This window comes from Borostomias antarcticus, assembly GCF_949987555.1.
Source record: "Borostomias antarcticus genome assembly, chromosome: 8".
Classification (NCBI taxonomy): domain Eukaryota; kingdom Metazoa; phylum Chordata; class Actinopteri; order Stomiiformes; family Stomiidae; genus Borostomias; species Borostomias antarcticus.
Genome location: NC_140241.1, coordinates 6230011 through 6254320, shown reverse-complemented (window position 1 = coordinate 6254320; position 24310 = coordinate 6230011). Strand labels below are relative to the sequence as shown.

Genomic DNA, 24310 nt, shown 5'->3' with positions numbered 1-24310 from the left:
AGCTCATAGGAAGAGGATGAGACTATTCAAAACCAGACACCTGATTCATGTTTAATTCCGCCTGTATGGAGCTTCAATTGCGCCACAAACATTCAGTGTTGTGATTTTAAATACTTGACCAGGGTGAATCTACAGCTGTGTGATGAGTAGATGGTCTAGTTTTACATCTAGGTGCACATGACAGAGGGACAAAGAGAAAGACAGAATACCAGTGGGTTCTGTTATTTTATTACTAGGAGTATACAGAGACAATACACTTGTTTATACTCTTTATTTCTTTGAACAGATTTTAACAAATCTAAGATCAAACATTTAAAATAATGATTTCTTTATTTATGACTAGGAAACCCGCAAACAGCATCAAATAAGGGACCGTTACTTTACACAGGACATATCTGATCTTAGTTTAGAGTTTAGAAAAAAAATAGTTGAAGTCTTCCATTCCTCATTTCCTCTGATCATTAGTGTAAAATAAAAGTGCAAATTAATGTATTTTACATGACAGAGTATACAAACATAGAAAAAGCAACAAATTGTCTTTGAAATAAAACGATATATCATGCAAGGTAATTTGTTTCCCTGTCCTTCTTTCTCTCCACCCCTCATGTGTCTGTTAGGCGCGTGTGAATCATGGAATGTCTGTGCACGTCTTGGGAAAGGAGGGAATACTGTACAATAATTATAATCATCAAAGAGTAAGCACTATCTTTCCAACAGAGAGAAACCCCAACTCCAAGGTGCTATTCCAATGGAATACCACTAGAGGGAGTCCAAACTCCATAAGTCATCAGAGGCCTCTGCTCTGAGGACGCTATATCCATGACTACTGTTCTTTTTCGCTGTTGATAAAGCCGTTAATGCATATTGGATGAAGGATTTCATGGAACTCAAATTGAGTAAACAAATGAGTGAAACAGGGACAGAACCACCATTGTAACCTTATATGGAGGACAGAATTTCACTCAACTGTTTCACCTCGACCTTAAATGAAAAATACTCAAATAAACTTAAGATAAGATTGAATGATGAAGACAATGGTATTTTGCAAAAACCTCAATTGACCACATATATGTGTGGTATTTAAACAGTATATACCACATATATTTGTGGCAGTGTGTCTACTCCTGAGCGGTCAGCCTGGCAATTTGCCTGTAACACTTACCAGATGCCAAAAGCAACAGTCTCGTCCAAAAAGGACTGATTAGCAACTGAAACAAGGAAAAATTTGTCAGATTTCTAACAAATAAATGGGCATGCTGCCTATTCAGTTCATATCAACATTCATTTCACATTGTGCAAGTCAACAACAGCAACTACATAGAAATATTCTATCAGAAGCTGTTACCCTCAGAACACATTCATACATTTAGTTCAACATGGTCTACTGACTAAATGACAAAATAATGGCAGGACCACATCAAATGCATGGCTTAATATGGAATGCTTTGAAGAAAGGGTTATATTGGCCCATACACAATTTATCAGGCCTAATACACACATACTTGTCTGTCTGTCTGTCTGTCTGTCTGTCTGTTAAACACCATTGCATTGCAAACTTCATGTTGAGAGACTGTGATCAATGCAAGATCATGTTGACCATGATACATGTGCTTTCCTTCCCAAAATCCTTTCTCTCACTATCACACAAGTGATGACAAACACCACCACCCCACACACAGGATGATATGACACAGTCTTTTCATTCCATATATCATCTGTCCACACTGTTGAACAGGGAGTTGTATTGACTATACTACTGGCCGTAGGATACACCACCTCTCACCTTTTGTTTCATAAAAGTGCTGCTGGTTAGTACACACACACACACACACACCCACACGCGCACACACCATTCCTGAGTAAGTATTGTAGAATTTTTATTATTATTTTGGCTGTACTGTAAGAAAGGTGACATGTAACACCAATTCCAACTATCAGAAGAGAGATATAAGCCTTGAGGAGTTCACCTGCCAGGTTTTACACATGGGGTCTCAAGGCTAATATACTGTACAGCAGGAGAATTGAAACGGTGGGAATCCACCACATCTTACTCTATGTCTACTGGCATTATACTGTGAGATTAGTCAAAACCATACTCTGGTCATGGTTGTCTGGGGAGTGAGCGTGTCAATCAGACAGATGCTATCTTCTGCTAGAAAAACAGCAACCCTGAACATAAAGATGTATGTCCATCAAAAATCACTGTACTGTATGTGACTGAATTAAAGTGATCAAAATACAATGTAATAATATCAATGTGATGAATGTCAAGTCACATCACATGATGAATTGTGAGTACACTGGCCACAGGCCAGACAGAGAGCTGAGAGAGAGAGAGAGACATTGTACTGCAATGATACCAAGAGTCTTCAACATGAACACAGACATGAGATATTGCACATTTAAAACAGGGTCAGCCAGGAGTGGTTCAATAGAGAAGGGTTTCTACCCTGAATCAGTCTCTAAAGCTTTTCTTCACCACATCTTACAAAAAGAACATACATTGTATCAGGTTCAAAGTACAATGTTATGCACATTTGCAAATCAGTCCAGGGGTGAAATAGTAGGGAGATCTGATCAAATCTAAAAGGAACACAACCTTTATCGAAATGTGACTCACATATCCAATTATTGCTAAATATCTGTATTCAGTTATTAGCAAAGGATTGGACACCTGAGCCATGTACTTGTTAGAGGTCAATATTGAGGACAATTATAATGGTGAAGAACATTCAGGTCTATCGAGGCCAGCCATCTGCTGTCAGCATGATCAGGTGGAGACTGGGACACACACACACACACACAAACCCATGCACCCTTCCTCCTGTCTTTGTAACAGCACACCTGGACACCACAGTGGCACTGGGTCTTCCTCTACACCAAAGGGACACCATGAACAAGACTGGATTATTTTGTCATGAGAAACAAAACAAAACAAAATTAAACAAAAAAAAATTAAATCCACAAAGCATGAGATGCACAAGAGGACTGACATCATCGCCACCCCAACTGGTTGCTAATGTGTTGCCATGGCGATAACCAGAGGGGTGTCTCCGTGAGACCAACCTGTGCTACTGGACCGCCCCCCTGGGGTCAGGACAGACGGCCCCCTAACGGACTGGACGAGCCTGAGAGGACAGACACTGTGCCAAGGCTGCTTCCCCACTCTCCCGTGTGAAGCTATTCGGTTAGTTGGTATATTTCCCAGAAGTCCTCTCACTAGACTCGGGGGCCAGTGACGAGGAGACGCGGCTGATCACTGCCATCAAGTAGCAAAGGAAATGTCTTATGAACGTATGGTTTCTATGCTCAACAGTCACAATTAATCTAAGCTCTCTTGCCATGAGTGTTGAGTGTTAATTGCACTGATCTCAGCCGTGATAGTACATGTAAATTATATCTACATGTACTGTAGGTAAAGAGGTCTATATGGAACTAAGGACATGTAAATACTGTAAACTCACTCTATATTACAGTAAACTGGAGAGGGAGAAAAAACTGAAGAAAACCACAAACAATCTCACTAACGTGGGTTATTAGAATTAGAAGAGTCTTTTTGCCCCAAAACCAGCGGTGTTCTAGTCCCTTCAGCTCCCCATGCTGGACCTGCCCTCAATGCTGACTTTGACCTCCTGGGGGATGAATGAGGGCTTGGGCAGGGTCATGGGTGGCTCCTCCTCTGCCTTCTCAGTCTGGTCCCTCTCCGGGGCCGACCAGCGCCGCTTACGGACCGACGGTCTGTCCGTGTCGGCCGACTGTGTTCTCCTCTGGTCTATCTGCCTGGGCTCCCGGCTCCCCGCGACCGCAGCCCGCGCCTCGGACGATCCCGGTCCGTACGCCGCCTCCCCCGGACCTGGCCCCGGTCCCCTGGCGTCCTCAGGGCCGTCTGCCCGGGCCATCTTCACCGGGAGGCGACCGTTGCTGCCCGCAGCATGTAGAGCGACCCGATCGGCGGAGTCCATGCTCTGACCCGGTCCCTCCCGCAGTTTGACCTCCAGGCCCTGGCCGCTCCGCAGCTTGACCTCCAGGCCCTGGCTGCCGCCGCCCCTCATCGAGCCGTTCCTGAGGCCGCGCAGGGTCAGCGACACGCACACGTCGCCCACGCACAGCTTGGCGCAGGACAGCTCGAACAGCCGAGTGGTCCGGTCGGGGCAGCAGGACGACCAGCCCTGGCCAAACACGAAGAAGGGATACTCCACCAGCACCTCCACACACACCTGGACAGGAACACAAACACACACACACACACACAGTATTTGGTATCTCAAAAAAGAACCCTTGAAAACCCTTTATCAATGTCATGAGGTGAGAAAATCTCTGAAATATTTGATGATTTCACTTTTTCACCTTCTAGTAACCTTCGGAACAAAAATACATCTCTCTTCAGTAGGCTAGGCTACAACATATATATCATAACATAACATAACTTATATAAAAAATCCATATTAAATATGAAAGGTAATCTTTATAGGTCAAGGCCAAGGAACTGCCTGTTAAATATGTTTATGTAGGAAATCCGTGATTCAGTATCATCATCAGTCCTTGAGCACAAGAGTTTCATGTTGTAGGCTACCACAATTTCACCCGTTATGCTGAATGACAGTAGCTTTGTTATGCCATGTTTTCACTAGTTTACAACATTTAATCATGCAATTCATATTTACTTGTGGTATCAATACTATAATATTGTAATTTTAGGTATTTCCAGGCACATTATCTTTAGGCCTACTGTAGCTAGATAGCCACCATTGTTTCTAGTGAGGAAAGACTAGCTAGCCAGAAGAAAAGGAAGGTATGGTTTTCACTTGAATGTCCACAAACATACCAACATCAGAAGACATCTAAAAACGGTGGTTACATTATTTATGTAGCTTGCTATACCAACAAGCTAACATTAGCTGCTGTAGTTACAGTAGCTAGCAAGCTAACATTAGCTTGGTAATAGCTGGCTACAGAACTCTTGTAACCAAGGTTTTTAGTCTGTCTAATGATGTAGCTATGTATTCAGTCCACAAACATAGCTACCAACATCAAAATACATCTAAAAACAATGGTTACATATGTTGCTAGCTATATCACCAAGCTAACATTAGCTGCTGCTAGCTGCTGTAGTTACAGTAGCTAGCAAGCTAACATTGGTAGCTAACAACATAACTATTGTAACCACCGCCAAAAAAAAAAAAAATACTATTAACCACAGTTTTTAGTCTGCTTTCTGATGTAAGCTAGGCTATGCATTCAGTTACAAATAAAGCTATCTTGAAACCCCTGTATGAATACTGAATATTATTATATTGAATACTGTCATTTTAAACTGGTAGGCTATCTCAAGGCCCATTATCTTGTGGATAATGGAAGCGATCTAACCTAGCTTGTACATATTAAACATCTGACCCTGTTTTGTTTTTTTCTTCACAGTTTTAACTTAAATATAGCTAAAATAAAAAGACTTGCTGCAACTAATAATATTTCATATAGGGTCGTTATTGCTGAAGGAATCACATTTAACCCATTTAGTATAGTAGGTAGTACAGTACAAATATTCAGAATATCTGGTTTTCCCTATACTACAAAGCACAGTTTCTTAGCTTTCAGGAAGTGTCAGATTTTGTTTGATATTTTTATAAAAGATTTTTTTAATATTTTGTAAAAGATTTTTAACATTTTGCTGGCGACGGTCGTATTCAAACGGTTAATCAATATTTGTGGGCAGTGATATGTGTCATACAGTATAATACAATAATCTTGTTTTGTTCACTTGGAGAGACAAACCCAAATCTCAAAGGATGAAGTGAAAGATATGTTCATACTACAGATGTTCGTGTTTTTTCAGTGTAAGACAGAAACCTTTTGTCAAAAACCTTCAACAAATGTTGAGTTGCACCCATGACACATAAAAAATGTGGTATTCAAAATAAAATAATGTAAATTTTTTGGTTGCTCTTCTGCCAGTCTATGCATGGATATATACACTTGAGCAATTAACATAAAATTACATGTAAAAAAAACAGTGTGATGCTGAATGCCATTTTATGAGAGTACATTCATATGAATCACAATAAAAATGAATTATTGACCTTATTCTTAAGGCTAATATAAAGGCATAAGTGACACTCTAATAAACATAGAAAATCATTTTAGGGAAGTGTAATTTCAGTTTACATTTTTTGCTACTTTGAAAACCTTATACTGTACGTCATTGACCCATGGACATATATGATATATGTATAGTCTTTCCTATTTAGGCGGGAAGACCCCCCCCCCCCCCCTCCCCCAGTTACTGTTGCTATGGCCCACAAGGTTTGCAGCACGTGACCAAAATTTCCACTGAACAGCACATACCAGACGATTCTGTCTCAAGGATTCCTGACAATATCGCTGTGTTATTTGCCAAATGCCACTACGTTGTCTAAGAAAGTTCTACAGAAAGGCCTGAACTATTTTACCCAAGGATATATCCAGGACATTCGGATTTCGGACGGGGCAGGTGACAATATCAGAGTTCATGCTAGGTGTTGTCGATCTATGCGGAAGCTAGCAATCATTTGTACTATAATGTTCTAAGAATGTGAAAACATTAGCAGAACATGTTGGGGATGTTCCCCAATGTTGTGGGAACATTCCCTGCTAGCTGGGAATGCCACAGAAACTCCAGATGGAAATTCCTCAAGACAAAATCGTGGAGTTTTATTGCACATGTAAAGCAGGGTGAGTAAGTTAGCGGCATCCATTATTAGAAAATGGTTAGAGTGATGTGTTAAAAATGAAGATTATAAGAGAGAGAGAATTATCTGCTAACTACTAGCTACGGGCTAATTAGCTACTGTACATCAAGCACCTATCATGCACCTAATGTGTAACTCCTAAGTGCATAACTTTTTACTCAAAGTAGGTTAGCTAGTTACTGCAGCAGGCATGACAGTGAAGAGAAAGTCAAAGTGGGTCATAGCTAAGGTATTCAGGTTACTGTTCTTGCTAGCTAACGTTAGCTCAGTTGTTACATCAACTGGACAACTTCCAGTTCATATTTCCCAAGGGTGTTGAATGTAGCTATATCATTTTCATTCAGTTGATGAACTGATCGGAATGTTTAGGGAACTGTTTCGGTGACGTTAAACCTACTTTTTTTTTTTTACTGATTATATAGCTATATATCTAGCTAACTGTGGTGGAGGGGAGACATGTTTAGCTGGCTAGCTAACGTTTGGCTGGGCATCCATCCATCCATCCATCCATCCATCCATCCACATAAATATTTGGTAGCCTACTGAAGCATACATTTCGCTTGCTATCTATGAACACAAAACGCGGGACAAGCTGGCAGCACTATCGCAAGGGCCGCGGTCTTAAGAAATCAGGTCGTAAAGGTCTATTGAGACTCTTCAGAGTGTCGCCATAACGGGAGCTCACCTGAGCCTTCAGCTCCCCGACGGCGAACTGGATGACCACGGCGTCGGGCGTCGGGCTGCAGTCGATGCGCTCCACGGTGGACGAGTCGATCTTCAGCTCGCTGCTGATCTCGGCGCTCTGGATGAAGTCCTCCGTCTTCAGGTCCTCCACCCGCTTCAGCTCGCCGTCCGCCAGCTGGATGATGGAGCCGCGCATGAAGAAGGGCGGCAGCGAGGCGGGGGAGGTGGCGGAGGAGGAGCAGGGAGGAGGAGGAGGAGAGGCGGAGGTGGCCGGCACAGCGGTAGGAGGACGAGCAGGGGCGGGGGGGGCGACCACGGCAGGGGCTGAGTTGGCTGGGAGGATGGCCTGGACCACGGCGGGGGGCGGCGGGTGCGCGTCGGAGGAGGAGCCCAGCAGCTCACACTTGGCCAGGGCCGTGGCGAGGTAGGCGTGGGGCATGGCGGTGGTCAGCTGAGGGGCGGTGGCGGCGGCCGTCACAGCGCAGATGGGCCGGGGAGCCTCCGGGTCCGAGGGGCGGCCGGCACAGCCAGCGCCGCTGACCGGTATGAGCAGAGACTGGCCCCCGGGGATGACCAGGTGCTGGGGCAGCGTGGCATGGTAGCTGACGGCGTGCTGGTGGTGGCCCGCGCTGGCGATGTAGCCTATGATGGGCGTCTGAGCCGAGGAGTAGAGGCCGGCCGGCAGCTCGTCGGCCGGGTGGGACGTCTGGATCACTGTGTGGGGCGCGGAGGCCTTCAGGACGTCTGAGGAGGAGGAGAAGGAGGAGCTCCTGGACATGGGCCTCCCCAGGCAGATGCCTCCTCCCTTGTTGGAGCCAACCTCAAGCTCGGCTCCGATGCCGGGCGGCTGGGGGCTGGCCACCAGGACCAGGGAGGTCTGCAGCCCGGAGACCTCCTGACCGTAGTCCGCCGGCAGCAGGATGTGCCTGGCCTCGTAGCCCTGGATCTGATGCTGATGCTGATGCTGCTGGCTGGTCAGCGGGTGGCCGGAGGTCGCCTTCACCACGGCGGCCTGCTGCTGCTTAGCCAGCTCCGATTCTCCGTTCGCCAGCCCCTTGCCGTGGCCCTCGTGTCGCTTGGAGGAGCCGTCCGAGTACTGCACCAGCAGCTGCGAGGGGCCTAGGGTGAGGGTGTGGTGGGGGAGGACAGCCGGGTGGGGGTGGAGGTGGAGCTGGCCGGAGGGGGAGGAGACGGTCAGCGGCGCGCTGTCCAGGTGGATGTACTGGCCGGTGACGTGGGTGGAGCTGGGCAGAGAGACGGCCAGGTCTTGCGAGAGGCCGATCTGGAAGTGGTGCTGCTGCTGCTGCTGCTGCTCCCCCTTGGTGCCCTGAGAGACCACGGCCGCGGCGTAGCCGTCCAGCTGGGGGCGCTGCGCCGCTGAACCGGGGACGGAGCCGGCGCCGGCGGCCGGGAGGATCTGGGAGGAGATGTAGCCGGCGTATGGCCCGGCGAGGGCGGAGCTGATGAACTGGACGTTGGGGGCGAGCTGAGCGTACTGGATGGCGCCGCCCTGCTGGGCGAGGCCCGCGGGGTAGATGGCGGGCAGCGAGGTCAGGGGGACGGCTGACAGGGAGGCGGCGGTGGCGGCACTGGAGGAGGAGGCGGAGGAGAAGGAGATAGAGGGGGCGGAGGAGAAGGAGATGGAGGAGGGAGAGGAGAAGGAGATGGAGGAGGGAGAGGAGGAGACGGGGAACCTGGGGCTGCTGGTCTCGGTGGACCGGCAGCGTTCGCTGGCTACGCTGGCCAGCCAGGCCAGGTTCTCCGTGTGCAGGCAGTCTGGGGCCGCCGCCGCCGCCACTACCACGGGCCTCTGCTCCAGCGCCAGGATCTCACGCTTCTTAGGAGGCAGGCAGCCATTACTCCGCTCCTGATTGGACTTCATTGTTGTTGTTGTTGTCGTTTTTTGGGTCTGTTTTTCTTTATCCCTCTCTCCTCTGCGATGCTAGAGGGTCAGGGCTCCGGGTGGCCAGGTGGGGGCGCTGCTGGCTCCAGACCTCAGCCGAGGGAGGAGAGAGTCACGTCTGGCCACTGAGGAGAGCCATGGACTTCATGGGGAATCATGGTCCGTCTGACCTGCCGCCTCCACAGCCTCGGCAGGAACCTGGGGAACAGAGGAGAACGCACACGCGCGTCAGAAACATCCGCTCATCTCCCGACGCCAGACAGAACCGAGCGGGCGGACAGCAGCCTGCAGCCTAAAGTCATAAAACTGAGAATGTATTGTCTAGGAGGCCGACCACTGTGCCTGTGATTCACCTGTGAGTCATTGCTATTTCGGTATAGCTAATCTCTATTCACAAATGACCCGTCGTTCTAAATTACACCACTAGGTGCTACCTGACTACCCTGGTATGCGTTTACGGCTGGGGAACGACATGACTTGATGTGCCTTTTCCCAAGGACTGTCACGATGCTCACACCTATGATGGCATGTGACATGCAAGTGATGGTTAGTGTTGTGTCAAAAAAAGGAATCTAGATTTCTGCCCGCCGGTGTTTGTAGAGTGGAGACGGTGTGTGTTCTTCAGAAGCTGTGTGCTGCTCCCGGCTCCTCCTGTCAAACTCCCAGCTCCAGGGCAGAGGAGAGAACAGAGGAGAGGGAACTGACGGACCCACCACAGCACACAGAGTCCCTGAGAACTGACCGACCGACCGACCGACCGACCGACCGACCGACCGACCGACCGACCGACTGGAGGCCCAGGCTTTTGTCTCTGCTGAAACACTTGGGCAGTGTTATGTCATCTGAGCTCAACCTGCAGACAATGAACTCAGCCCCGCCCCCGGACAAAAAGCTCTTCTTTGGACAGAGAGGATGTAACAACAAGGCTCTGAGCATGGCATATGTCATAGGAAACACAATAGAACAAATACAAAAGCACAACTGTTGTGGCCACAATGCACCATGTTATAAAAGTGCAGAAGTGGTGTTTCAAACGCCATGGAAACAATAGGTTGAGAGAAAACCTAGATGAGCAGGTCCTCGAACAGCTTGGTCATTTTTGTGGGTTAGAGCACTGAAATTAGCTCTTTATCTTTTAACACTGGGGCGGACCGGCTTTGTTGATGACACGATAGAAAGTGGGTTACTGAAAGGCACTGTGTCAACAAGCTACAGCCAGTAGCCGCGGGCAGCCCTGTCAATGTTTGACTGTGCTTGACTGGCATACAAACGCACTGACGTACACACAAACACTCACACACATAAAGGCGCATACACACACCCACACATACTAACACTCACTCATGTACGCTCCCAAACACATTCCTCATTGTGTCCTCACAAACACAACTTGACTTTCTCTCTCTCTTTCTCACACACGCCCACACACACACACACACACACACACACACACACACCAACAACACATGCGCACACACGCACGCACACACACACACACGTCCATCCACGTTACTCCAGCTATGTTCCATCGAGAGGATTATTGACACTATGAAATCTATTGGTTCAGTCCTATAGTGCTGTTGTTCGTATCACGGTGCCCTCCCACTGCAGACTCGACACATTAGGTAAAAATAGACTGAAAACAAACAGCCGTGACCTCGGCGGATCTCAATTTGTGGCCGTCGACCTCGAGCACGGTGACTTTGACAAGGTCACGCCGTCTGGAGCTGGAGGAGGAACAGCAGAGCCTCCATGTTGTTTATCTGAACGCGCAGCCCGCTAGATTAACCACAGGTAACAAAGGAGAGATGCAGACGAGGGGGAGAACGAAGAGAGGGGGAGAGAGAGAGAGAGAGAGTGTGTGTGTGTGTGTGTGTGTGTGTGTGTGTGTGTGTGTGTGTGAGAGAGAAAGAGAGAGAGAGATAGGAGAAGAGCAAAATGCAGGGAGAGACATGCTGTTGAGGGAAAAGAGAGGATGTGATATAGAGAGAGAGGGAGGGGAAGAAAGGGGCTGGGAAAGACAGAGATGATGGAGAGAGAGAGAGAGAGAGAGAGAGGGCGTGGAGGAGAAAGCTAGCGGGTGTGGAGAAGAGAGAGAGAGTGGAAGGAGATGGAGAGAGAGAGGGGGGAGAGAGAGGGAGAGATGTGGAGGAGAGTGTGCTGCTTCTCCTGACCCACATTGAGCGGAGCCTGCAGCATCACAGCACTGTAGCCCCCCCCCATCCCCCCCTCGCTGAGAGATCCCCCCCATCAGCAACACAGCCACCCAGCCCCGGCTACAGCGACACCACGGAGTCGCCATGGCAACGCCGCGACAACCCCACCACGGCGACACCATGACAGCACCCCGATAATCCCACCCCTCCCCTCCACACACACACACACAAAAAAAAACTGGCAACCGCTACGATTCCTAAGCCCACCGTGCCACTGCCACAGACACGTTTACCACAGAGAGACCTTGCCCCACTTTCCACTGGCAGCAAAACCCTGCCCCCTGTGCCCTACGAGAGAGAGAGAGAGAGAGAGAGAGAGAGAGAGAGAGAACACAGTCTTGCCCTAAAGACTCAGTCTGCTATGTGTAATATGTCCTGCTCGGCTACACTGGGCTGCATTCTCCTCACACGTCCCAGAAGCAGCGCCACACACCGACGCACACGCGCATTCACAGCAGGGGGAAGCGCATTAAAGCAGCGGGAGACCAGGAAAAGAAAGCGCGCACAGGCCGAGGAGGGAACCTTCTAGATTTTCCACAGAGAACGTTATTATTATTCGAACGCCGGAGCCAAACAAATACACACCCCTTCCATGATAACCACGGAGAACAAAGGAGGGCATTCAGAACGCCACGCCGTCCTCGCGTGCGGCGGCGGGGTAGCTGGAGAGGCCGGGGCGCCACGGGGCGAGAGCCGTGACTGGGACTCGCTCATCACGCGTGGCCCGGGTGACGGAGAGGACAGGACGGACCGGTCTCTCTGCCGCACAGCCACACTGAGGCTTGTCATCACCCATACATACGATCCTCTTTTATACTCCCACTGGGACACACCGCGAGGTGATCAGGCTGCACCGATGTGTGTGTGTGTGTGTGTGTGTGTGTGTGTGTGTGTGTGTGTGTGTGTGTGTGTGTGTGTGTGTGTGTGTGTGTGTGTGTGTGTGTGTGTGTGAGAGAGAGAGACACACACACAGCTGTCTGGAGAGCACACTGCATTCAGTACACTTTGTCCTCCCGACTCTCAGGGAAATACCACAATACCAGGTGGGCTGTTCCTTCATTCAGCTGTGTCAGAGGAGAGACCCCCCCCCCCTGCAGTGTAACACCCCCCCCCCCCATCCCAGGCTATAGGCCTCCCTAGACTCATGAGTTGGTCTCTAAACGCTGTGCTGAACTAGCCCTAACCCCCACTAACCCCTACCCCCCAAGGTGTTCCACCTGCGACGGCCCCCCCTCCAGCTCCCTAAATCCTCTCCCATGCTCCATACACACCGCTGAACCCCAGCATCGATCAACTGCTGGAGGCCGGGGGCATCTCCGGGGTAGCGCTGGGCCAGGAGGGCGGGGGGGGGGGGGGGGGGCATGACATCAGTAACGGGAGGAGAACAAGGTTTACTGATTAGTCTAGAGAACACGGGCACTCTCACAAACGCTGGGAGCGTTCGCAGTAAACAAGCTGGTAATCAAATCCGCCGTCTCCACAGGGTTGATCAGAGTTGATGATGTACAAAGTAGTTGGGAGTGAGAAACAGAACTGTGCGTGCGTCTCTGCCACTCCGTCGGATTAGATCTCATACTCTAGTCTCCAAGATTGTTCTATTGCAGTCTATTTACATACTGTAATTTGGACAAAGCTGATTAGGAGAAGGGCGAGGGGGGCTTCTGCGTGTACAGAATATACCGGGCCGTGAGAAAGAATACGACGTGAATTACATTCACACTCTTTCACAACTACCACTTCTCTCTGTCTCTAACAGACCTCGTTCCTTTATCACAAACTCAATAGTATGCCGCTTGGTTTTGAGGCTCCGAAGAGCCATTTTTCCTGCCTCTGCCCAGCGCCCATCCTGGGGTGCCTGTCCCTTTAAGAGGCGGACTGTCCCCAACGGTCCGGCAGGCTGAGCAGACAGCTACTGCTCTGGCTGTTTGTCTTTACAATGACTCCAGAGCGAGCGCTGCTGCAGCGCGGCTCCCCTCACACAATGTACGGCACACAGCCCTTCCGACAGAGACGGAGAGAGATAGAGATAGAGAGAGAGAGAGAGAGAGAGAGACGCGCAGCTCGGCCCCTGCACCCAAACTCGTCCGCCAGGCGCCTCCCGGAGGACCTCCGTCTCCCTCTCTCTCCCTGTTCCTCTCGGCTTTGCAGACAAACAGATGTTGCGTGGCCTCTAGGGCCATTAGAACCACAGTGGCGGGTGAGCGCACGAGTGGAAACACGGGGAGAAAATACTATCGGGTTCGAGCACAAAAGAGAGGCGAGAGCCGGCTCTCTGCTGCCGAGGCTGATGGGAGAATCTTACCGGTCTGTCCACAGCTAACCCGACCTGTGAAGCATAGCCCAGAGCCTTGTCCTCGTCCTGTCTGTGCGCCGGAGACGTGTCTCTGTCCCCCACGAATCCCTTCTTTGTGCAGGTCTGCTCCGGAGGGCCAGGTGTTAAGTCGGATCCAAATCGGATCCGGTCCGAACGTAGGATTATGATGATTAGGTTATGATATCCCTCTGCGGGGCTCCAGGCTGTGCGCACACCCTCTCCGCCTCCCCCCCCTCTGCTCAGAGGCGCTCTCGTCGGTGTAGGAAGTCCCCCTCTCTGCCGAAGCTCACATGAACTCCTGCGTGCGAGGCTGCTCCAACGTGTGTTATGCAAGGCCACCAGACTGCCAGCTCTCCCTTTCTCTCTCTCTCTCCCCTCCCTCCCTCTCTCTCTCTCCCCTCCCTCCCTCTCTCTCTCTCTCAGTACTCCACTGACACAGCTCCTCCCCCGACCGGCCTCATCAGCCGCATCAGGTATTCATTCAAAAAAACACACTCCAGTTGGCGGCGCGCCCAGACTACGCTCCCCAGAGAGTAGCGTGGGAGGGAGGGGGTGGAACAGAGGGAGGGAGGGAGGGAGGGAGGGGGTGGAACAGAGAGAGCGAGGGATTCAGCAAAGGTTTAGTCAGACGGACCCATGGATGAGGCTGAGGCTGTGTGTACTCTGCAGACACACACACACTGACGTAACGACACAGGACTACACAGAGGATTAAACAGTCCAACCCTAACCCTAATCTGAACCCTAACCCTTTTTCTATGCGCTGCTCTATTCATGTCCTTTTCCTATACATTTGGACAGAGACAAATCTATGGATTTAATCTATCCTGAAAGGCAGGTGACCCATAATCACGGGGTCATCCCAGTAGCAGCCAGAAGTTTGACCCGGAGTGACCTCGCCCTGCAGAACCTGGGCCTCCCCCATCTCTTCCCCAGACAGCAGGGCTGGCCTGATAAACACGGTGGGGTGGGCGCACTGGGAGTGGCAAGTCGAAGGAACCTCTCAAATTTCACAATCATTTAAAAGCAAGCAACCCCGACTCCTTCCATTACAAAATGCCAAGGGATGAGCAAACCGGTCAGTTCAGCCAGCTAGTCCTGAGGTGCTGACTGGTGACCTACAAAGCCTCAGGACAGAACTCAGTCGATCTGGCCCAACCCAATTAAAGGAAAATAAGAAGTGAATTATACTTAATTTTACTTAATAAACCTGAATGGAGGAGGTTATACCTCGGGAGGTAGAGCCACCAGCTGGGGATTGCAACGTCTCCGGTTTAATCCCAGCTCCCGGCATTGTGCCGAAGTGTCCTTGGGCAAGACACTGAACCCCAAAATCGCTCATGTACCTCATGGTGGCATAGTAGTACCTAGTACTGTCCGGCCTTTGCATGTTCTCCCTGTGTTCGCAAGGGTTTCCTCCCAAAGAACCCAATACGAAAAACATGCAGAAGAACAGATGCTCTTCAGTTTGGTCACTGATCAGGACTTGGACTGAGCACTTGGACCTGGTCCCCGGGAACCATGAACGATGGCTGCCCCACTGCTCCTGGCTGCCCCTGGAGGAGGACAGCTTGGATGGGAGAAATGCAGGGAACAATTTCCACCGGCGACCACTGAAGACGTGTGTGCCTGTTGTGTGTGTGTGTGTGCTGCGTCACCTCTCACTCACACATGTTGTGTGATCACGTGTGGCCAACAAAGACCCTCGAGGTCCAGAATTATAATACCTGTCCACTGTGACTGATCAAAAACTGCTGACGCTGTAAGTCTTAGCCCTACTCTGCTCAGCTAGAGAGGTGGAGTCAGAGGTGCACGTTCTCCTTCTTGTAAGAACAACAGAATCATTAGAGACAAGTTGTTCCCCCGAGTATAAGAGTAGGTTCCCTGAATGTGTTAGCCCACCAGAACAACTGAGAGATCAGAGTTGGCCACACTAGCAGCTTAATATGTTGTATCCTGCCACACCAACAGAACTACATCTGTTTGATTGTTTGATTTAATTGATTGATTTAATTGTGCTTGACATTTGTTTTCTTTTTGTTTTATGTAAACCTGCTTTGGCAATATTTACCGTGTAGCCGACAGTATATCATCAAAGAAAGAACAAAAAGAACTGGCTGGAAAGCCACTCCAACAGGCCTCTCTCTCTCTCACACACACACGCACGCACACACACCCTCGCTCTGGGACACGGTGTACTTGTTTTGCACAGGGGTAAAAGCAGGTCATGCGGTACAAATATAGACAACTATACTTCCTGCACATGCCAATTCTTATAGGATGACACACTCACACAAACACACACAACCTCGCCGAATCAAACAGGTGTGATGTGTTCCACCAGCTTGATAAAACCATCAGCTGTGAGCGGACCGTCGGATCCCCGCCGTCTCCGTGACGCATCCCTCCGGTGACGAGCTGCCATGGTTATGCATCTCCGTCTGTTTGCCTGCGCTGTTCCCACTACGGAAACATGACTGTGGCTCAACATGGGAGACACCCCACTGGGACCGTCGGAGGGAACTTGACTGTGTACTGTACTACTGTCTAGAGGACCAAAGATCTCCAAGCAGCAGGGGGCCTGTAGTCTTTGCGGGGCGGCTGTAGCTCAGTTGGTAGAGCGGGTTGTTCAGTGATTGAAGGGTCGGTGGTTCGAATCCCAGCTCCGACTGTCCACATGTCGAAGTGTCCTTGAGAAAGACACCTAACCCCAAATTGCTCCCAATGAGCAGGTTAGCACCTTGCATGGCAGCTACCGTGAATGAGAGGCCATTGTAAAGCGCTTTGAGTGCCGCTAAGGTGGAAAAGCGCTATTTAAGTGCAGTCCATTTACCATTTACTTATAGGCAGACCTGCAGGACATTTTGGTCCCAAATATATCCCTACTTGGATCTTGAGAGCATAGTGCATGGCACGGCCCAGGGATAGCTCCCATAATAGGGGTCAGCATGATGTCAACCTCAGCCAGAGGTTGTCGTCACCAGCCTCAGTTGTGGAACCAGAAAGTGGAACCGGAAAGTGTGTTTTCTTATTCAGTGCACAAGCACGTCAAACATTCCACGGCCATAAGAGTTGCACTGGTAATGGGAGAGAATGTTCCCATGAAACACACATCGCTCAAACAAATGCAACCTTGATGACTAATGTCCATTATGCTACTGTGCCGATCAAAAACCTGTAGAATCTTTCACTTTAGTGGTAGAATAGCAGTAGGCTAGGCTAAAAGTAGCAAAAGGTGTGATTGTGTGTGTGTGTCACCCTCTCTTGTGCAGCCTGCATCACACACACCGTGAAAAGCAATCCTAACAGTGCGGGTGTTCTATTTTAAACACCACTGTAGATCTACACATCTTTCCACAGCCTGACACTGTTTCACACTATTTCACACTTGCATGTTACCATCACCCAGAAAAAGTCAAGGCGGTTTTGTCCCTGTAGCCCATTGGACTCAAGACTTAAGTTGCATAACACAACCTTTACCACGCTGCCAAGCACAATGTCAGACTTACGGCAAGCGCTCATTGCATTAACATTTTGATCACAGCCTCCTATCTAAAAATGCCAGCACCAAGGTTCTTCAATGCATCAAGACATGTCTGTCATCAGAAGACTGGATTTAACACAATCCATAAAAAGAGCGTGTCGGTACACAACAACAATAACAATCAATCAATCAATAACAACAACAACAACGCACTACAGTAGGCCGACTCACTGTCCAACATGCATCTGATCCCATCCACCTCTGCTGTCTCTGGTCAGTCACACACACAGTTCCCATACAGTCGAGCCAGCTCTATTTCTTCTAACACAGAAGACATGTCCAGACATGTAGCACACAGACAAAACTACTGTACATAAAGTGGGCAACACAAGTGAAGTAAACACACACACACACACACACACACACACACACACACACATCTGGAGTAGGCCTATCAGAACTTGTGCTTATTTCTGTATCTTCCTTAAATGTTAGAGACCGTGTCTGTCTCTGGGTGATTATCTCGAGGACCGGGCTACTATAAGTTGACATTCAGGCGTTGCAGTATTGATGAGTGTTGTAATAGTTTGCCCTGTGGCAGTTATTGTTTTATAAACTTAAGAAATAATGAAGAATAATATAAAAACAAACACGCCTAAGTAATTAGCTTTAGGTCCTGCCCCAATCATAATGTACCGAAAATATTTTTTATTTCACTCCCAGTCAGAAAATGTCCACTAGCCGTGATGTTAATTTCCACTATGTTCTACTCTATTCACTTATGCTAAAAACGGTAGCGATCAGAATAGTAGTTGATGAATGATATTGGTCGTCTTCTGGTCAATCTAGTGGTCATTAAAACCGACGAAATGTCAAGAGGTGGACATCATTGGATTCCTTTCGGCCTACAGAATCTAGCTAACTGCTTTTTGAGAAATTTGGAGTTGATTAGTGTCACTATAAACACAGAGAAGAACTGCCCTTTGGACTCCATTCAGTTGGGACTTAGGCTCAGGAGAAAAATACATTTCCTTAATTCATTGTCTATGGCGGCCGGTTTCAATACCCGTATGTAGGGTTCTGGGAGGGATTTATCTGCCCCTGGTGTTGTGAGTAATGCTTTCTAGCCTTCATAAGAGATAGATAGATAGATAGATAGATAGATAGATAGATAGATAGACAGACAGACAGACAGACAGACAGACAGACAGACAGACAGACAGACAGACAGACAGACAGATAGATAGATAGATAGATAGATAGATAGATAGATAGATAGATAGACAGATAGACAGACAGACAGACAGACAGACAGACAGACAGACAGGCAGACAGACAGATAGGCAGGCAGACAGACAGACAGATAGGCAGGCAGGCAGGCAGGCAGACAGACAGACAGACAGACAGACAGACAGACAGGCAGGCAGGCAGGCAGACAGACAGACAGACAGATAGGCAGGCAGACAGACAGACAGACAGACAGATAGGCAGGCAGACAGAATGCGCAGAACAATCACGACACAGACACTTTGCACTAGTGATTAGAATCACCTGTGCGGTAGGTGATTACAGTAATTCAGCATCCGAACAGTTTGGAGACTGGGCCAGGCCACTGAGCCACATTTCCCATCCATCAATAGCCTGCTGTGCCCAACACTCATATAGCAAATCGCTTTGGTTAAAGGCGTCTGCACATCATAAATGTAATGTTGGCTACACAGCCTTTCTGCCCTAAGTTCTTTATCTGGATCAATCCAGTATTTAGGCCTCTGTGCTGTGAGTTGCCAGGGAGGGAGAATAGGCCTTTCTCTTGAAGCTGGCCATACACAGATAAAGCTCCTGGCTAGCGCAAAGCTATACTGAGCTGCCAACAGGATCTTCTATGCATTAATAATCCCTAGGTTCAGGATTGCGTGTCAACGCTGGGATTAAGTGCTGGCTCTCCCATCAGAGAAGCCAAGGTAAATAAAATAACCCTCGCTTGGCACTCTCGGAGGACAGCTCCGCCGGTCTCTGTTGTGGCGCCGCGCGGTTGGATTCTGAAGGAACGCCGCACGCACACTCCTGAGTATGTGGGGAGAATGTGAAAGCGCCGTGCTGCCATGGCAACAGGGGCTGCTCCACAGTCTCCAGCCCCCATTAAGAAAGATGGCTGGCTCTGTGGCCGCCTCTCAATGGCGGTGTAGCATGACGCGCTGAAAGAGCCCATTGAGGGCTGGGGAATTCAGTGGTTAATTAAAAAAAGCGAGGGAGCCAACAGGTCCAACGGGCAGGTGCCACGGATCTCACCCTCTCAGTCAAAAGTTCAACATGTAACACCTCAGTGTAGTGGTTAAAAACTTGCTGTGTTCCTTCACGTTGGGCTGTAGCCAAGGCTATTGCATGTTACTGGTAAGGAGTAGCAGCGGGCTGCAGACATCATGACCTTGAATAGATAGAACCCTGGGGTTAAAGGGCATCATTTCATTGATTGTTCCAGTATTGAGCTAGCTGCAGTATTCTGCAGGTTCTCATTGGGTTACTATGGAAGTCAATGGGGCATATGTAAATGTGTTGAAGAACTATGATGAATATGCTTTTCTGAGACAGGAAGCACAGGGTGTAATCTTACCAATGTCACTTTGCTCTCCTGTGAAATGTATCACAATCCGAATATTTTGAGGTGTTTGGCATGACTTGCACATAGTCCTCTGTGGAAAGAGTGAAAACAAGCGCCAGGGGAATGCTTATGTCCAAGCCATGTAAAAATATTTGGATTGTGATACATTTCACAGGAGAGCATACTGAGACTGGTAAGATTACACCCTGTGCTTCCCGTCTTGGAAAACCACTTCATCATAGGTTTTCCAATGCATTTACGTATGACCCATTGACTTCCATTGTAGCCCAGTGAGAGCCTGCATAATAACTGCAGCTAGCTCAATACTGGAACGATCAGTGAAATTATGGTCTCTAGGTTCATGATAGACAGACCACAAATAGGGCTAAATGTTCAAAATAGCACACTACCCCTTTAAGCAGGCTCCGAATGATCTGGAAGCTATGGCTGGGAGGCGGTAGGCCACTCATTTTCATTATTTATTATGAAAATGATCATTTTCATAATAATTTCATTAGTTTTCATAAACAGAGGAACCAGCCTACATTTGCATTATGAGATGGAGATGGAAATGAAAGGTCATTTGATGGATTTAAAAGCCAGTGAGATACTATTCAGCCATGCTGAAGCAGTGAAATGTTCAATTCACAGTGGTAAGGTAGGCCTAGGCTAAAGCCGATATGTCATGAGAGAGAAACACAGCTTGAAAAACAGTCGTTTTGTTCCCTAAAAATAGACAACATTTTTCACCAGTGGAGCACAGTGGCTCAGATGTGCCGTAGATGTGCGCAGGGATTTCAACCTCAGGAATCTAGTAATGGCTGTTTTTCCTTCAACAAGGCCTGAGAACTATGTGATTCATGAGCAGTAGGCCCAGCCTGTGGCTGAGCAAAACAAAGAGTCGAGCAAAGTGAGCAAAGCCTGACAATACAGCTGTTTAACACAAAGGCCTATAGAAGTTCATAGAAGGTCCGTTTCACCCTAAGTATGATTTTGGCCAACAAATAATACACCAAGGTGATACGCTATTGTGTATCAGTGGTGACTGTGGGGTGGGGGCACATTTCTCCTGAGTGGGAGTGTTTTTCGCATGTGTATAGGAGCCAAAAACTCCACATTCAGCTGGAAATAGCCAGCCTCTGCCTCGTCTCATTTACCTTGGGCCCAGGAGAGGAGGAGAACAAATAAAACTGTACACTACTGAAGATTTTAGTTCACAGTAATCAGGGACAAACTAAAAAACATTGCTTGTATCTCCAGTTAGGCCCACAGTCTTAAAGTCATTCTGACCTGGACCTGGAGTGACCCAAAACCCACAAGGCCTACTCCTGGCCCTCCTCTGCACAATGTCTCTTCACTACCAATCATGCACACCAGGGGGCAGCATAGAGCACAACACACATTTAGATGTAGCCAGTTGTTGGCTTAAGGCAAGGCAAGTTTATTTTGTATAGCACATTTCAGCAACAAGGCAATTCAAAGTGCTTTACATGAGACATTAAAAGCATCAAGACAAAGTGCAAGAAACACATTATAAAAGGTCATATAAAACGAAATGCAAAAAAAAAACACATCATAAAAGGACATTTAAAACAAAATGCAGGAAAAATAAAATACAATAATAAAAGTTACAGTGCAGTGTACGAATGAATAATTATTTTATTTAATAAAACGTAGCGGCAAAAAGAAAAGTCTTCAGTCTTGATTCAAAAGAACTGAGAGTTGCAGCAGACCTGCAGTTTTCTGGAAGTTTGTTCCAGATATGTGGAGCATAAAAACTGAACGCTGCTTCTGTTTTGTTTTAACTCTGGGGACAGAAAGCAGACCGGTGACAGACGACCTGAGAGGTTGGGATGGTTCATAACGTAGCAGCAGAACAGAAATATATTTTGGCCCTAAATCATTCAGTGCTTTATAAACCAACAGCAGTATTTTAAAGTCAATTCTTTGACAGACAGAAAGCCAGTCGAGGCTACTGAAGATAAACGCATGGACACGTTTTTCCAGATCCTGCTGAGATATAAATCCTTTAATCCTCGATATATTTTTCAAGTGAAAGTAGACTGACTTTGTAATTGTCTTAATGTGACTGTTGATATTCAGTCTGAGTCCATGACTAGGCTACACCAAGTTTTCTGGCTTCATTTGTGGTTAGCATTACTAATTGAAGCTGAGCGCTGACTTTTAATCATTCTTCTTTGGCTCCAAAGACAATTACTTCAGTTTTATCTTTGTTCAGTTGAAGAAAGTTCTGGCACATCCAACCGTTGATTTGTTCAATGCACTTACTTCATGAATGTGCCTGTCCTTGAAATCAACATGACCTAAATTTTGTTCTGACATTACAAGAATGTACTGGCAAACCTATGTGTTGTATGAAAGAGTCAACAGAAGTTTGGAGTTGTTTGGTAAACAGTGAAACTGTTGCCGGGCAGATCTGTTACCACTCTGTTCCAATCAGTACAGTTCATGAGTTAGCCAGCTGTCAAGCACAGACAAGTACCTCTCTACACCATCTCATTAGCATTAGCACACAAATATGCCATGTGGCCTATGTCTCTCTCTCTTGCTCTCCTCTCTCTCTCCATCTCTCTTTCCACTTAGTCTGTCTCTGCTTATTACCCCCGCCATCAGCTTCCTCATTACCTTCTAAACAGGAGATAAGCAGGAGACGAGGAGAGTGGGCCAGGTTTCATGAGAGCAGATGGGGAAAGTGATTCATATTTGATTCTTATAGGTGACTGTCGGTCACTTTCTATCAATATCATCTGCAGATGTTTTCAAGATACTCATAGAGCAAGCTCTTGTCCAGACTACAGATTAAATCACAAAATAGACTGGACCCATGACACACTGACCAGATCAACAACAATCAGCAATGTGTCAGTCAACAGTCCCAGTCTACAAGTAAATAAATTATGTTCAAAGTTGTCTACATTGTATGCCTAGATTAATCTTAATTAACACTTTAGTTAATATGAGGTCATATGGTGTCTCTAATATAATGAGATACGGGACCTCAGAAGGGCCTCTGGTCATCTGTCTTTGTTTGGGAATATAGATTTCCAACAAGAGAACCAAATAGAGAGGCTTTCTCTTTACTGCCTGTCTGACAGAAAATGTATGAGGGGAAAAGGCCCTCTGGTATAGGGCATCCATATTGGAAAATGTGTTTATTCATTATTTATTGCAACACTAAATCAAAATGGCACATAGCTGACAGAATGTCTATATCTAGTTTAACTGGCTTATAAATAAAAATATCTCCATATCAGGAGATGCAGCCAAGCTTGTCTGCGGCTCAATAAAACATATAGACTGGTCTCCACAGATCAATTGAGATGCTTGTGTGTGTGTGTGTGTGTGTGTGTGAGAGAGAGAGAGAGAGAGAGAGAGAGAGAAAGAGAGAGAGAGAGAGAGAGAGAGTTATTACTGGCTTCACTTGTGAAGGGTACCATTAGGCACTGGATTAATCTCCTCTGTACTGCTTTAGCAATTCAAGACGATTGTCATGGTAACATTAAGCAAATACCATATGTCCTTTTTTCTTTTTTTTTACAATATGTACTTTATTTATTTTTATTTCATCAGTGCTCTCTATTGCGCCTCAGCCCACGTTTCTGCTGCAGCCAGATGGACACAAGAGCTGTCTAACAAAGCTGTGAGCTCTCCACAGTGCCCACAGCTGACTTCACTCTGAGAGAGATCACTCATGGAGACCAGACAGAACACCCCTCATTAAAAAGTACTGCTGAATCACTATACAAAACCTATTAGTGTGGCTATGTAGTGACATGTAGGAATGGTGCAGTGAATCTGTAGTTTATGTACTTATGACACACCAGTAGAGTTGTATAGCAAAACAGTATTGTTTCTAGTAGTAATCAAGCAGTGAGTTTTGCTACTTGGTGTTAGTAGTGAAAAAACTCTCAAAACACTACATCTTTACCAGACATTTAAATAGCATCATGTAGAGGTTGTACTACTTACATGTATAGTGAATATGTAGTCACAACACTACATCAAGACCACATATTTTAAGTAGTGATCAATAGTGTTCTTTATTATTGGGTATTGTTTATTTTAAAAACTTTTAACCGTTGCTCTACATAAACTTCAAAGCAAAACATTTCTTTATCAATGTTGAATGAAAACTAGGCCTTAATAGAGACATCAACCAGAGCAGCTTCAGCAAAGAAATGAAAGAGGGCTCAACACCCAATGCAGTTCATCGCAAAACTGGCGGTTGTTAGTAAGAATAAGTTCAAATTATTATTTGTCTCATGAGGTTGACCTGTTTGTAAATTCCCAGATGTGACTAACAGGTGGCTGTTCTGTGCATGTCTTTATTTATCATAAAGGTTACATATTGGGGCGGCTGTGGC

General features: G+C 47.4%; 1 protein-coding gene across 1 annotated transcript; it reads right to left on the bottom strand.

The window, feature by feature from the left end:
- Positions 1–221: 221 nt before the first annotated feature.
- Positions 222–14107, bottom strand: LOC311312339 (ataxin-1-like). The gene is made up of 3 exons (XM_084442266.1): positions 13831–14107; positions 7411–9510; positions 222–4217 (listed from the first exon to the last, which is right to left on the bottom strand). Exons 2-3 carry the CDS (start codon positions 9289–9291, stop codon positions 3588–3590), a joined length of 2511 nt encoding a protein of 836 aa, XP_084298392.1. The 5' UTR covers positions 9292–9510; positions 13831–14107; the 3' UTR covers positions 222–3587.
- Between the last annotated feature and the right edge of the window lie 10203 nt (positions 14108–24310).